The 15,841-nt window shown below is 40.0% G+C and overlaps 1 protein-coding gene across 1 annotated transcript; it reads left to right on the plus strand.

The window, feature by feature from the left end:
• The first annotated feature begins 4,952 nt into the window (after positions 1-4,952).
• Positions 4,953-13,807, plus strand: LOC118826882. The gene is made up of 11 exons (XM_036597927.1): positions 4,953-4,959; positions 5,037-5,369; positions 8,555-8,764; positions 8,968-9,137; positions 9,240-9,284; positions 9,371-9,448; positions 9,531-9,608; positions 9,697-9,774; positions 12,245-12,322; positions 12,427-12,540; positions 13,736-13,807. The coding sequence occupies exons 2-11, from the start codon at positions 5,264-5,266 to the stop codon at positions 13,805-13,807; spliced, it is 1,029 nt and encodes a 342-aa protein (XP_036453820.1). The 5' UTR covers positions 4,953-4,959; positions 5,037-5,263.
• The last annotated feature ends 2,034 nt before the right edge of the window (positions 13,808-15,841 follow it).

Consider the following 15,841-nt stretch of genomic DNA (forward strand, 5'->3'; position numbering starts at 1 on the left):
TAACCTTACCCAACCTTACCCAAAACCTAATCCTAAATCCTGTGTAGTCCAGGACTAGGCTTAATCCCTGTCTGGGAAACTGGCCCAGTTTGTCCACTGATCAGAGCACAGCTAGTGTGAGGAATGTAAGTCACACTTCAGCAGCTGTTCTGGTTTAAATCTGCAGAAACAGTTGAAACATACAAACGATTATTACTTGGAGTGAGAAGCAAATATATTCTAGAGGCATAAAAAGAACTAGTGCCACATATTTTGAAATACTTTTTCATGTGAATAAAATTTTGCAAATATTCAGGTGTACTGAAGGTTTTCACTGAGACTGCAGGTGGAGCTACGTTTACGTTAATGATTATTGTAAATTAAATTCCAGATGAGCTGATATTCACTCTCCACGTGATGTTTTAAATCTGAAGTTTCAAACCTCAGAGTCAGTCACTTTCACATCCTTCACTGTCAGTTCAGTCATTATGTCGTGTACATTCACAGACTATCTGGGCTTGACATACTGAGCATTTTCTTCCAGTTTCAGCTGCAAATCTTATAATATTGACCAAGTATTATCTACAGGACCAGTGCGTGAGCCTAAACATGCAGTTTATGCATATGACAAAAGCCAAAGTGTGCTTTTTTTGGAGGGCTGAGCAAAATGTGTTATGATCATACAGTAAGTGGGTGGCGATATCACCGATGTGGCTGATTGCATAATCCACTCAAATTAGCAACATTTGTGCAGCTCACAGCAACTAGTATGGTGTTAATTTTTCCTCCGACTTTCAAAACCAGGGCTCACATTCATGAAGGTTCTTGGACTTTGTTCACACAGCAGGTAAAAGTGGCCCAAATCTGATCTTTTTCTTCCTATGTGGCACAGATGTGTGTCTGTGTGTCAGTGTGAACAGCAAAAACACACTGAGTCTGACATTTTCGGTTCCAGTTTGAGACACTTTCATATGTGGTACTGAAATCCGATACGTATCCGATTTGCAGCAGTGCGACTCAGTCTGAACAGCCAGATCAGAATTCATGTGACTTTTATGTCACTCCAACTCCACATTCATCATAATTTTGTGCTACTGAGATCTCATAAACAGTTAGGCTGATGTTTCTGTACCCAAACAATTAGAAGACTTATCCAAAACCAGAGTTTGAAAGAAATGTCCGAACAGTTAAAGGTCTAAAAGCAAAGTTTAAAGAAGCTGCAGACACGAACCAAAGAAGTGACCGCGCCCTTTGTACGGCTCAAACACATTCTGGGTGATGAGCCCAGCTGTCAGTCAGTGAAGCTTCATGATGGCTCCTGTGATGCTGGTGAAGATGAAGCTGATCCTCTGGGAGTGACTGGCGTTCGTTGATGGTCATGATTGTTTACCTCCAGATGAGCCGCGTGAAGCATTGCTCTTTTGCGCATGTGGGTGAGTTTAGGAGCTGATCTGTTCAGACTGATGCAGCATACAGATCACATTTAAAAGAAAAAATCAGATTTGGTGAGAAAATCAGATTTGGGCCACTTTTATCCACAGTGTGAATGTAGCCTTAGAGTAGGAGTGCTGATTTAGGCTCAGATTCACATCTTATTACTGCACCAGAAGGGGGCGCTCAACAGTGATGAAGCTTGTGGAACCCAAGCTGACCCATTAGCTCTATTCCTGTGTCTATAGAAATGGGCATGTAAAAAAACAAGTATTATACACACTGACCAACAGGGGACTTGTACAGTGTAAAGGCAGAAGGGCAGAAAGGCAAGATCCGATACTTAACACAACAGGGAGGGGAATTTACTGCAAGTTTAGATCGTAAGTTGGCGGCAGTTATTAATAATTTGTTACTGTAACTCTGACACAGAAAAGGGAAGGAAATTAGAGCAAACTCATACTTCACTCCTTCACACACGTCATGTTTACATACTCTTCCCAGCTCACTTTGATTTTGAATGAGAAAAGAGTAAAAAGTCTCAACCAAAGATAAGTCAAATGTTTTTAGCAGAACTGCTCTGTGGAGTTTGTTTTTTACATATACACTGTTATAAATTAAGGTTCTGTTCAGGTACATTTTTAGTTCATCAAGGTACAAACAGTGTAAATGTTCCCTCAAAGCTCCAACAGTGGTTTTAAGGTCCGATTGTGAACCTTAAATAAGTTTCTCCAGGTGAAAAGTTCGTATTTGTACCTTTTCATAACCGAATGTTTTAAACAGAACAGTAAAATAAAAGCCTGGAGACGAGACGGGGTGTGTGGAGTCAGTACAGCTTAGAGAATATCATTCAGTGGATTATGGTTCAGTTATGTTCCCTGACTAAAGGTACTGAGATGGACCCTTGAGGGTCCCACCCCAGTGACCAGAGAGCTACTGCCCCAGAGACAGTTTACTACCTTTTTTTGTCTGTATGTCTGTATCTGTTAACTTCTGAGCTGAGGTCAGCAAGATACAGTCTCTCAGCAGTTTCCACTGCGTAATCACAACCAGAAAAAAGGCAAGACGTTTAAAAAAAAAACCTTTGTGAGGACCTTCCCACACAGAACAGTTCATTTCTCATAAGTCTCTCTGTATTAGTCTCATTCGTAGTGTCTGTGTCTTTGGTTTCTCAGGATAGACCGCTCTGGTCTGCAGTGCTCGGGGGTCTGAATCAACATACTGGGAATGTTCTAGGTGGGTATTGGTAATTATTTTTCCTAGGACTGTTGCAGGAACTACCATTATGTGTACCAGACCGTGCAAAATAGATGAGAAATATTTGATGGCTACACATATTTTGAACCTATACATGCACTTAAGTGAGATTGTATGACGTTCAGTGAACATACAAAGCAATATTTGAAGTAATATTCATTGGAGAACAACAGCATAATTATTTTTAGAGGTAACTTTTGTCTTCTAGGTCAGGCATTGACTTCAGTTCTTCAATTTAAACTTGTATTTTTTGCATACATTTCTAACTGTTGAAACTGTGCAATAATTGACCAGACAGTTGTTTACAGCTTTATCCTCTTTTGCACAAGTCAGAACACTACTGAGATGAATGTGTAGGTCAGAATGAAGAAAGTTTGTTCAGCATTACCTGTTTTTGTTTCTGTTTCGATTGTTTTCTGTTTTTGATTAATTATACGTTTATGCTGTATCTCTTTCAAAAGGTCATCCCAGGTGGAACCATGAGCTTCAAATGTGGTATCCTGTCAGTGATCATCCTACTGAATATTCCGGGTAGGATTATTCTGATTCTACTGAACTGCTGCAACTAGTTTACACTTTCAGAAGAAAAACATGATACTAAACTGTTACTGGGGTCACGCACCTCTTCAGTACTTTTAGTCAGGGAACATAATTATAACATAATCCACTGCAGTTATTTTCAAATTGTATTGACTCTAGACATCCTGCCTTGACTCCATCCTTTTTATTTTGTTGTGCTGTTTTAAATCAGTCAGTTATGAAATGGTACAAATACATGAGGAAGAAAGAATAAGGTAGACACACCTCATTATGAGACGGTTGTAAGAATATTATAACATTATTCCACCTGTTTTTGTACATCTTCAGTTATTTTAAGTGATTTTATCTGGTGAAAGTGTCTCATTCCATTAGCAGATTGTTGTACTTGTTTTGAGAAATAATGAAGATAATTTTGCTCATATCAAGAAATGATGCTTAAAACAAGTAAAATGATCCGCCAAAGGAATAAGACATTTTTATAAAATAAAACAGTTAAATAATGTTATAAAAATCTTACAACAGTCTCATAGTGAGGAATAGTAGATATATTTACTACATTTAAGATGTTTACACTGCCATCATTTTTTGCAGTGTGATCTTAATGATCAAAAATGTACCTGCTCAGGACAGTGTCTACAGGACAGTGCAGGCCTGGCACCACTGGGGGGTGAGGGGTGGGTGGAGTCATGGGGGCATTGTACCCCATCAATTATACCTTTCTAATTTACTATACAAAGTAATCCACCCTTAATCCTGTACTGATGGCATGCTTATTACCTAATGAGTTAAATCAGATGGGTTAATGAGGCAGAAAGCTGAGATCTGCAATGCTGTGACCCACCTGGACTGAGATGTGACCTATTCAGAACCACATTGTTTTCTCAGTAAAAATGACAATATTATGTGTAGTTTAGCTTACACATCACACAAATCTCAGTATTATAATTTCAGTGAAACGTTATCAACAAAGCAAACTGTGAATATGTTTAATTCTATAAGGCTATGAGAGAAACATCCCAGGCCTGTTTTTGATTTCTGTGATTCTTTCACACTCTGTGATTCACGCTGTTTCAGTTTCAGGTTCTTTGGGTGAGACTCTGAGAGTGACCTGCAGTCCTCAGACTATCTGTGCTCTGCGGGAATCAACAGTGACCCTGCAGTGCTCTCACTCAAACACCAACATCAGACCTCAGTACAGCTTCTGGTTCAGCCCCAAACAAAAAGCTAAATGGAGGAACGAGGAAGATCCAGAGGATTTAGCTCTAGACTCAGACTACGCAGGACGAGTGACGTACACTGAGACCACAATCTTCAGCTCAACTCTTACAATATCAGACCTGAGAGAGAGAGACTCAGGAGAATATCACCTCATGATCATTACAGAAACAGGACAGAAATATTCCACCTCAACAGCAGTTACTCTAACAGTTTCAGGTAATACAGCTCAACTACAGCTATCTGAGTCATTTAACCACTTTGTGATGTTCAAATGTGTGCACAATATTTGTAACTTCATTTTCACTCAGACCTACAGATCATGATGACCTCTTACGGTGAACAGCAGACAGAACAGACACTGATCTGTAGCCCTTCCTGCAGTTTGACCTCTCAACCTGCTCGTTACAGCTGGTACAAAAATGGGAAGCGAGTGGGCTGGACTAATGAACCTTTTCAGTTTATATAGACATCCTGGTCCTGGCAGCTACTCCTGCTCCATTGAAGATCATGATCACATCCGATCCAATGCAGTGTGTTAGTATGAAAGCTGTTTATAAATAATAATTTATGAACCAATCATTTCAGAAGGTGATAATCCTTTACTTTTACAGGTGTTTTTGGTGAGAACTGCTGGAGTGTGACCTACTCAGACAGAAGAGTCTGTGCTTTGGAGGGGTCATCAGTGGACTTTCCCTGCACTTACTCATATCCCAGAGATCAGACAGTTACTGAAACATTCTGGTATTACTATTGGCCTAAAAATGATGTGAGTGTGGACGAGCGGTTTGCTGGTCGAGTGGATGTTCTTGGAGATAAAGAGAGAAGCTGCACTCTGAGAATGAGAAATGTTAGAAAGAGTGACTCTCGAAAATATCACTTTCAGTTCATCACTAACACTGCTGAAGAATTCACTGGTAAACCTGGAGTTATTCTGAGCGTTACAGGTACGTGTACACATCAAATGTTGTGTCTGATTCAAATACCCTAGTTAGGAGGGGGGAAGTTGCCACCTACTGGTAAACTGAGTAGTTTTCAGTATTCAGTGGCTCATTAGCATGTTCTAAAATGCAGCTTATTTGTTTATTGCCTGTTGCTAACAGTTTTTATAGTGATCTAACAGGATAGTTCTGTAGTGTTACAAGAATTCCAAATCAGTTTTTTCTTCATCCCTTTCTTTCCACATCCCACTCTCTCTTTCTCTCTCCTTTCATCCCTCTTTTTATCCCTCATGCCTCATCCCTTCCTCTTCATTCATCCTCCCTTCATCCCCTTTCTTCTTCTTCTTCTTTCCTCTATACTCTTCGTATGACCTTAAACCCCCCATTTTAATTCCTCATTCTGCCCCCAACCTCCCCTCAATCCATTGTACCTCCTCGGGTACCCCTCTCCTCTGGATGCCCCACTTATCACTGCTTGACTCCCCATGCCCCCTCCAGTTCCTCACAACTGCACCCCTTGGAACCTTACCTACCAAGTCCTGATGCTTCACATCTCCTCTCACGTTCACCTGCAAATCCTCAAGGCACAAGGCATCTTCTCCATTCCCTAACCTTCTACTGGCTTCATCACTTCCTCATTTTTGACACCAGCAAACCTCACTCTCTAAAGTGCGTCAATAATGTGTCTACTGTAAAATCATTTGACCTAACTTCCTTCCTAGACAGCAATCATCACTGCACATTCTCAGCCCTCAGCAGTGCACATCCAACTAGGGATGAAGAGGAGTTGAGCTACTCTAAAGTAACCATTCAGCCTCCGCCCACTTCTACTGGTGCTACAAGAATCTGGAACTATTTCATTACCTTCTCAGGCACCATACACCCCTTTCTGCTACCTCACTCTGGACTGTCCACCCTCCTTGCTGGCTCCACCTCTCGCTCCCTCACATCTGATGATTCACCATACTTCTAGATGACATTGCTTCTCAGGTTTCTCCTGTGCAACAGCTTGGCTATGCTTGACTTCCTCTCTCTTTTAACGACACCCACTCCATCTCCCCTGAGTCACCATTGCATCTCATCACAGAGGAACCCCCTTCAGAATGTCTTCCTTCACACAGGAACCTGTTACTATAACTAGCCTTTTGGAGGTTTTAATTTCAAGCAATTGATCTTCATCTACCTTCATAACTGAACAACCATTCTGTTGCCAATAAGATACTCCATACTGAACTACCTCCGGCAATGACCAGAGCATCATCCAGCTGCCTCTATCTATCATCACATCCATCACCAATTCCCATATGCAGCCGCTAGCTTCTAACACCCATGCCTGCTCCACGTCCATTCCCTTCAGAAAGTAATATAATCTGCTATACTGTAATCTGACCCTTTACCAGTCATCTTCACCATAATCTTCACAAATACAGAGGAGGATAGGTTTCCCTGTTGAGTCCTGGTTCTTCTCAAGGTTCCATACTTATGCCCCTGGGAGTTTTTCCTTGCCACTGTTGCCCTTGGCTTGCTCATCAATGATTCAGACACGGCTGTCTGTTAAGATAGGAGTCATGTCTCCATCAAGCTATGAAACTGAATCAATTTTATCTGCTCCACCTTGCTTCTCATCTTACAACCTTAATAGCAACTTACCCCAGAGTTCTCTCCCCTCCCTCAATCAGTCTTCCCTCATACTACCACCAAATGCTGAAGGCATGGTCCAAACTCACAAATGTACTCTATGTGAATTCTATACTTGGTAAACCTGTATTGTTTATCAGTGTTCATAAGGCTACACAACACTTACATAATCTACTTGAGACATTAAATAGACATGCATAGTTGTTTATAAATACTTGTTCTTTGTTATATAAAATGTTTTATTTTACCATTTATAAAATTGACATCATTATTCAAACTGTAGAGTCAGGTGTCACAATATACTATATAATTCCATACCAAAAATGTCAGAGAAATTGATGTCATTTGAGGTGTTATGTCAATTTGATGTCAAAGTTGACAAAAGCAGATGACACCTATTCAAAAAACCTTAAAAATGTTTATATAGGTTTAGGTCAGTTTTCAGGGCAATCTTATGTAACCTTATAAACACTGCCCTACGGTAAAGTGTTACTGTATTTATTTTACTGTATACATAATGACATACCACAAGTACAGTCATATGCAAAAGTCTGGTGGCATTCCACACACCCCTGCACATTTTTACTCATTTTATGTTAACACATTACTTTACACTATATGGCCAAAAGAATGGGTTCCCATGGCCAAGAAGCAACACACAAGCCCCAATGCCAAGTGCCAACTGGAGTGGTGTAAAGTATGCAGCAGTGGAAACATGTTCTTTGGAGTGATGAATCACGCTTCTCTATCTGGCAGTCTGATGGATGAATCTGGGTTTGGTGGATGCCAGGAGGACGTTACCTACTGGAATCCATAGTGTCAACAGTAAAGTTTGGTGGAGGAGGGATAATGAGCTGGGGCTATTTTGAGTTCCAGTGAAGGGTGATGTTGATGCTACAGCACAAAGACATTTTACACAATTATATGCCTCCAGCTTTGTGGCAGCAGTTAGGAAAAAAACCTTTTCCTGTTCCAGCATGACTGAGCCCCTGTGCACAAAGTAAGCTCCATAAAGACATGGTTTAACCAGTTTGGTGTGGAGGAACTCCAGTGGCCTGCACAGAGCCCTGACCTTGACCCCACTGAACACCTTTGGGATGAAATAGAATGGATATTGTGAGCCAGACTCTCTCATCCAACATCGGTGCCTGACCTCACAAATGCTCTTTTGACTAATTAGGCACAAATTCCAGCACATACACTCAAGAAAAAGGGGGGCTGTTATAGCCCCAGTGGGTCAAGCGGGGCAACTCCATATTAATGTCCATGGTTTTGAAATGGAATTTCCAAGAAGCTCATATAGCTCATATGGTGTATCTTCAAACTTTTGTATAAGACTGCATATGTGTGAACCAATATGGAGGCTGTATCCCAAATTGATTAGCATTGCTGTGTTTACTGATTTTACAGCACATAAAGTAAAGAAACATTACTCAGCATCCTGTCATCTGTGTTCTGATGAACATATCAGAGCTACTGTAGGCTTTAGTTAGTTAAGTAAGGCTGACATGTAGATTTACGTAGATAAATTTTCCGATTCTTTGCATGTTCAGATCTTCAGGTGATGATGAGTCCCTCCACTCCATCAGAAGGACAGATAGTAGCACTGAGCTGCATCTCCACCTGCACTCTGCCCAACAACCCCACTTACATCTGGTACAAGAACGGACAGCCTGTAACTAACAAACCCACCAGATACAACAAGCTCTATCTGGAGTCAGCAAGCACTGAGGATGTTCTCCAGTATTCTTGTGCTTTAGGAGGTAACAGTTCTTTATTGGATTGACAAGTTCTGTCTTTCTAAATAGCACTTTACCACATAACATATGAGAAATTCTGGCCTTTTCAGATTAACACCTGTTGTTTCTGAAGTGTCTTTGGCATTATTTGTCACAATAGAAGTAGTTTCTCAGAGTTGCCTGCCATAACTGATCATGTGGTCCATTGTTTATTTCTGATGATCCAGAATCTGCCAAAGGTTCTGAAGCTCCTGAAGATGTAGAGGAGAGCTCAGTGTTAAAATTTGTCATGGTGGGATCATCAGTCTTTCTGGCTTTAATCATCACCACAGGATGGATGTGGCGGTGGAATATGATCAGAAGAAAGGGAGGAGCAGAAAACGAAGCAGATGTTCAGGTACCGAGAGGTGTTTCTACTTTCTCTGTTCATGAACAATTTTTACAAAACTGCAACTGAATTAAAAACTGAAATTGTGTTCTCTTGATCTCTCTCTAAAAGACTCCAAATCCCACCACTATGTCCTCAGATTACAATACTCTGACAGTAAGTCTACTGTGTGAATGACTGAGTGTTCTCCTGGTTAGCGTACTTAGATTTAGATGTTTTTTAATTATTCTTGTTTGTTCCAGCATGTTAGAGACTTTCCCAATGACTCCTACACAGTTCTAAAGCCCACCACCATGTCCTCGTATTACAACATTCTGACAGTAAGTCTGCTGTGTGATTGTTTAAGTGTTCTCCTGGTTAGTCTATTTAGTTTTATGTTTTTAATGCTCTTCTTTCTTCCAGCATCACAGAGACTCTCCCAGGGATGCCTACACAACTCTAAATCCCACCACCATGTCCTCAGATTATGACACTCTGACAGTAAGTCTACAATCCTTATGACTGAGTGAATGTTACCCTGCAGAGTGAGTTTAGTTGAGTAAGATTCTCCTGTTTTTTTTATCTCCAGGATGTTAGAAGCTCTTCCAGTGAGATGTACTCATCCCTGAACGCTGCAACCATGATGTCTGATTATGACACTCTGACAGTAAGTCTGCACTCTGTGTTTTTAAGCATTCTCCTGGTGTGAGTGTTTTTGGTTCTGTAAGTTTTTCTAATGTTCTTTTATTTTCCAGAATGATACTGGCTCTCCTAAGAACACAATGCCTTGAATCCTGTGTTGTGATTATGAGATTCTGAGGGTCTCTCACCACAGATCCTGTATCACCCTGCATTCCAAAAGGCCATATGAATCATCCCATCATCCATTCTGTTCATTAACTTTTCCTCTTTCTTACTAAATGTCCATGTTAACCTCTATGATTAATAGCTCAACAGAGAAGCAGATAAGCAGAGCAGCTAAAATTAACCATCCCATGCTCCACAAACAAATGTGTGTTTTTATATTTCCTGCTGTGAGTTTGGACAAGCTTTACATTGACAGCAAAGAATAAAGTTTAGAGTCATTATGTTTCCAGTTTAAAATGCTACCAAGCTGGACTTCATTAAAAAACTGAATTTCCCTTTGAGTGAAACAAATAACTTCTGCTCTATGGTTTCTCATTAGGTTGAATGAATAACCGACTCTAAATGTAGGTATTGTGATATAAACTGAGTCTGTTCTACGGTTTCTCATTAGGTTGAATGAATAACCGACTCTAAATGTAGGTATTGTGATATAAACCGAGTCTGTTCTACAGTTTCTCATTAGGCTGAATGAATAACTGACTCTAAATGTAGGTATTGTGATATAAACTGAGTCTGTTTTACAGTTTCTCATTAGGCTGAATGAATAACCGACTCTAAATGTAGGTATTGTGATATAAACTGAGTCTGTTCTACAGTTTCTCATTAGGCTGAATGAATAACTGACTCTAAATGTAGGTATTGTGATATAAACTGAGTCTGTTCTACAGTTTCTCATTAGGCTGAATGAATAACTGACTCTAAATGTAGGTATTGTGATATAAACTGAGTCTGTTCTACAGTTTCTCATTAGGTTGAATGGGATATTTAGCAGTGTTCTGTAACCCTGTCCAACCTCACAACAGTAGATATGTGTGACAGTAGACAAAAATAGTAGAAATGCTCATTAAACAGACACAAAGGATATGTGGAGTAGTGTGCTGTGTTTGTGGAGAGGAAGGAGACCTCTGGTGGCCAGGTGAGGAGTTGCTAACACTAAAAAAAACACATTTGGCAGACGCTTTTATCCAGAGCGACTTGCAATTTGATCATTCTACACAGGTAGGCAAAGGTAGTGTTAGGAATATTGCCCAAGGACTCTTATTGGGGTAGTATAAGAGTGCTTACCTAGGTGGGGTTGAACCCCAGTCTACAGCATAGAAAGCAGAGATGTTACCCATTACACTATACCAACCATCACAGAGTTTGGATCTGACACCTGACTTCAGATGTTTCCTTTGATGCGATGTGATTAGCTTTGAAATAGACAATGAGAAGAAAAGAGAAGGAAATGTGATGATGGACACAAACACAAAATGAAAAGTATTTTCATCAGAATTACAAGCTGATCTTCATAGATGGACATGAGCTCACTATTTGGCAATCAACAGGTCACTGTTTCCCTTTGCATGAATATGTTGTCACTGTTCTGATTTTATAGTGTTAATAACCTAATTATTAACCATTAATAAACTGATTTAAACCATTCATAAACTCGTTATAACGATAGTCTAATAGTAAAGTGGGACCAGACATTATTGTGCATACTTGCTGATTGATTTTCTCATTTTAGCATTAAATCAGAGAAATTTTTTGATTACAATGTGTAATTGCCTGTATATTTAGCCTTTTAATCATTATTGTTTTCCTTTACAGCCAGTAAATTAAAGTGTGCTTTTTATTATGTTTATTATATTTTAATGCATTCAACTGCATAAAAGCATAAAATATTCTGTTTGTTTTCTATACCTTAACTTTTTATTCTATATCTTTACCTTAGGGTGGTCTAAGGACTTTTATCAATACATTTGAATTTTTAGTCATTTATATTCATTATGAAAACAAAGCAAAGCCTCTCTATTGCAGTGATGCATTGTCATACATGTTGTAAAACAGCTGGTTTTGGGATAAATAAAGAGCCTAAGCATCATGAACAAATCTGAAGACACTTCCTTGGTACAAAAAGCATATTGTTTATAAAATATTGTTGCAAGGTTTGTTTTTCTTTTATATGGTTATTATTCATTAGAATTATTATGATTATTTAAGACGAACACTGAACACTTTCTGTTCTCTGATGTCAGAAGCAGACAATAAACTAAACTCTGTTTCTGCCGTTTTCTCAAGATAAGCAGTAAGAGTGCCCCCTCCACTGTCACTGTTTATTGTTTATTATCGACAGTGTTTCGCAAGATCTGAATCTGGAATCAAGGAGGGTTTTCCTGTGCCAGCCAGGCACCTTTCAGCACTCAGTTGCCCCCTAGTGGACATAGCTTTTAAGTTTTGAGTTTTGGGTTTAGTTGTGTAAGATTCTCCTGGGTTTTTATCTCCAGCATGTTAGAAGCTCTTCCAGTGAGATGTACTCATCCCTGAACTCTGCAACCATGATGTCTGATTACGACACTCTGACAGTAAGTCTGCACTCTGAGTTTTTTTTAAGAGTTCTCCTGGTGAGTGTATTTGGCTCTTTGAGTTTTCCACACCCAGTTGGTCACTTTGCTGTGGTTTCCAACAGACAGCTGAGTGTGGACTCAGCCAAGGTCACGGCTATTATGGACAGGCCGTGCCACAGTTCTGTCTGCCTGCTATCCAACACTTTCTGGGCTGCACCAACTTCTTCTGGCTGTTGGTGCAGATGCAGCGTCAAATCTAATATAGAAATTATAATATATTACATTACACATACAAATATATATCATATTTTATACAACAGTCAGTTCTGGCCACGCAAGCTGGTTGGTTGTGCTGTTATTTTGCCGTAACATCACAGGTTTTTCACAAACACTGTATCACTCCACTGAGACGGCGTTGCTAAGCAGCGACTCTGACAGCTGTAGGAGACGCTCAAGCCATTTTAATGTTTTTACTTCTTACTTTGCCACAAACAGAAAATGGACACTTTTAAGATCACATTTGACCGACAGCCGATTTGGTCAGACTCTGAAGATGAGACGACACTAAATTCCCAAACTGTCATCACCACTGAGCAGCTTTTCAGTCGGCAGCTGAGACAGAAGAACAGCTGAACAACCTGGAATCAGCCAGAAATGAACCCAACACCATTCGCCAAACTAAATGGGCTGTAAGATGCTTTACAGACTGGCTGGAACAAAACAACATTAATACTGATCTGGCAAAAACTGACAAAACTGAGCTAAACTTGATATTGCGGCAGTTTTATGGCTCAGTCCGATTTGGTCAGACTCTGAAGATCAGACTACATGTTTGGCGAAGGGTATTGGGTTCATTTCTGGCTGATTCCAGGATGTTTAGCTGATCTTCTGTCTCAGTGGTGATGACAGTTTGGGAGTTTAGTGTGAGGAGCTGGAGAACGAACTGCCGGCTGTGCGGCGAGTGGGCGGAGCTCGTTACTCTGACGTAGCAACAAGCTGCTCATTAAGGAACTATAATTTGGTGAAGGAACTGCGAACATTAAAACAACAACGTTCACGGCCCAGTTTATTAATTTATTACTTTATTTATTAAACTGTTGTATAAAAGCAATAAAACAGCAATAGGTTGTGTGTTATCACAAATAATATCACAGCTGTGATGATCTACAGCTATTTCGCAATAACACACTCCCTCTCATGTTCTATTGCTTACATATGGAGAGTGGACAGGTGAACATCATGTGTGATCATTTAACCATGATGTTATTTTCATGGGGTATCTTTTTTCTTCTTTTGTGAAAATGTCAGAATTCAGTCTTAAACACAATGTTCCAATAGGAGACCATATGAATGTGCTACTTGTTCTCTCCAAGCTCTCTTCACAGTGTTTCTGTGGTTTCTCCTTTGGGACCTTTTGGTGTTCTCCACCAGCGCAGAGACACCACAGTGACGTCTTCACCTCAAATCAAAGGCATCCGTCGTCGGCTGAACAATCACATCTGACACCTCTCTGTCTGATGGACGGCATGCGTTTACATCCTTTCATGTTTTATGAGCTCAAATATGAAATCGAAGATTTAGGATTTGAAGTCAGAAGAGATCAAAACGTCCCGTTTAAAGTTTTTAGACAGTGTAAATTCAGATAATCCCGTTTGGCTGGAGAAAAACGAAGAGAAAAATGCATGTCTAATCTTATCGGCCGTGAAGCCGCTAGCAAAATCCCATAATGTGATGTAGTGGAGACACAGAATGGAAATAAAGAGGACTTCAAACTGCCTTCAGGATTCTGGGCTCACGCTCAACACATTAGGAGCAGATTTTGGCTGAGCTGGAGTCACTCGCTTCTTCCAGTGTATTCTTGTTTTGTTCATGGATCGAGCAATTTTATAGAGAATTGTTTCCAGTTAATCAGCCCAGGCCAAGTATTCATTCCAGAGAGCATTGTGGAAAAAAAAACCATTTCTGTGGATATGTTTACTTTATTTAGGAATGTAACTGTGGTGAGGGATACCGTGGCCTTAAAAAGTGGGACCTGTTAACTTTTTTACCACTGGTAAACTTTAATAAAGATCTTTAGATTACTTTGTAAAATGTGTAACATGATAATATTTATTTTCTGAGACATTTCAACATCAAATTGATGATAGATCTTTGATGTGGAGAAAGGCTGGAGAGTAATTACAACCAGCCTGCACTAAGGGTACAGTCAACAAAAATCTTTCTATTTAGCACCCAAAAACAGTTTTTTGACTTGTAACAAAAGTGGAACCCAATTTAAAAGGTTTTTTAAAGAATAAAAAAATTCAATGTCCATCATCACTCTTTAAAAGGTGGTCATTCAAGGGTTCTTTAATAAAGAGGTATAAAAAAGGTCCCTTAATAAAAAAGGTCCTATATAGAACTATGAACACTCAAAGAACCCTTTCCCTGTGTCTAATTTGATGTCTGTATATCTGTGTGTGTGTCTTTGTGATGATCCAGCACAGAAATACGATTTCTTAAGATTACATCTCATCACGAGATCGTACAAGACTCACATCCGGAGTTATGAGCCTATGAAGAGGGGCTGAGATACACTCTCCTTTAAAGGCTCTTCATATATCATGATCCTCATATGTTTCATATCTAAATGCTCCGTTATCTTCATCACTATTTTTCAAAACCGCTGCAGCAGCTTCAGCAGCTGTAAACTCTCTGCAGGCCATTTCACATGAGTCTCTGATGTGGACTGAATGAAGAATGAAGGGTTTCCGGCGTGATGGTCAGTCCTTAGTGATTTCCTGAGTGTCCATTGGTCAGTTTCACACAGAATGTAGACGGACACACGAATCCACCGGTTCCACACGGTGAGAGGCAGATGACGTGTATCTCAGCCCCTCTTCATAGGCTCATAACTCCGGATGTGAGTCTCGTATGATCTCGTGATAAGATGGAATGGAAAGGGCGACTCTACAGATTCAGGAAATGATTGAACTGGATTTCTGTGGGAAAGTATCACAATTGGATTATCACAAAGATACAGAAACAGATACAGAGACATCGGATTTGACATGAGTTCTTGGACCCCAGAGAGTTGCGAAGGGTTCTTTGAGTGTTCCCCAGTTTGCGCTTTCTCTGGGCATAAAAGCACAAATGGGTTCAGTAAGTTATTTTTGTGTCATGTGATCTGAGATCCGGGAGTTCTTACCTGCAATATAGTGTATTTGTAGCTGAAACTTGTTGTGTGTGTTATTCTCTCTCTGTCTCGTACTCTTGTGTGAGCGCCTCACGACAAAAAGACAAGAAATTCTGTGACAAAGTCTGTTAAGATTTTGAAAGTCACACAGTGTACATCCAGCCTTAGAGATGCCGAATGCCGGGGGCAGCATGTGTATGTTCACTAAAAACTTTTTGGACACTGCCTGATGCAACACAGAACAGCTGGTGTTTTTGGGGCCTTTTTGTTTGTCACTGCAGGCTTTACCCAGTTTCTGTAGCTTGCATCTATAAACTGATAAGTAAAGCTGAGTTCCAGGGCAGAAGCAAGAGGCCAGAAAC

The sequence above is a fragment of the Colossoma macropomum genome, unplaced genomic scaffold (genome assembly GCF_904425465.1).
Source record: "Colossoma macropomum unplaced genomic scaffold, Colossoma_macropomum, whole genome shotgun sequence".
In the NCBI taxonomy this organism is placed as follows: domain Eukaryota; kingdom Metazoa; phylum Chordata; class Actinopteri; order Characiformes; family Serrasalmidae; genus Colossoma; species Colossoma macropomum.

Bases quoted from the DNA above. Each gene is read 5' to 3' on its own strand.
- LOC118826882 (XM_036597927.1), top strand. From the start codon at position 5,264: ATGAGAAATGTTAGAAAGAGTGACTCTCGAAAATATCACTTTCAGTTC. The intron at 5,370-8,554 runs GTACGTGTACAC...TTGCATGTTCAG, and splicing joins AGTTATTCTGAGCGTTACAG to ATCTTCAGGTGATGATGAGT. The intron at 9,285-9,370 runs GTAAGTCTACTG...TGTTTGTTCCAG, and splicing joins CAGATTACAATACTCTGACA to CATGTTAGAGACTTTCCCAA.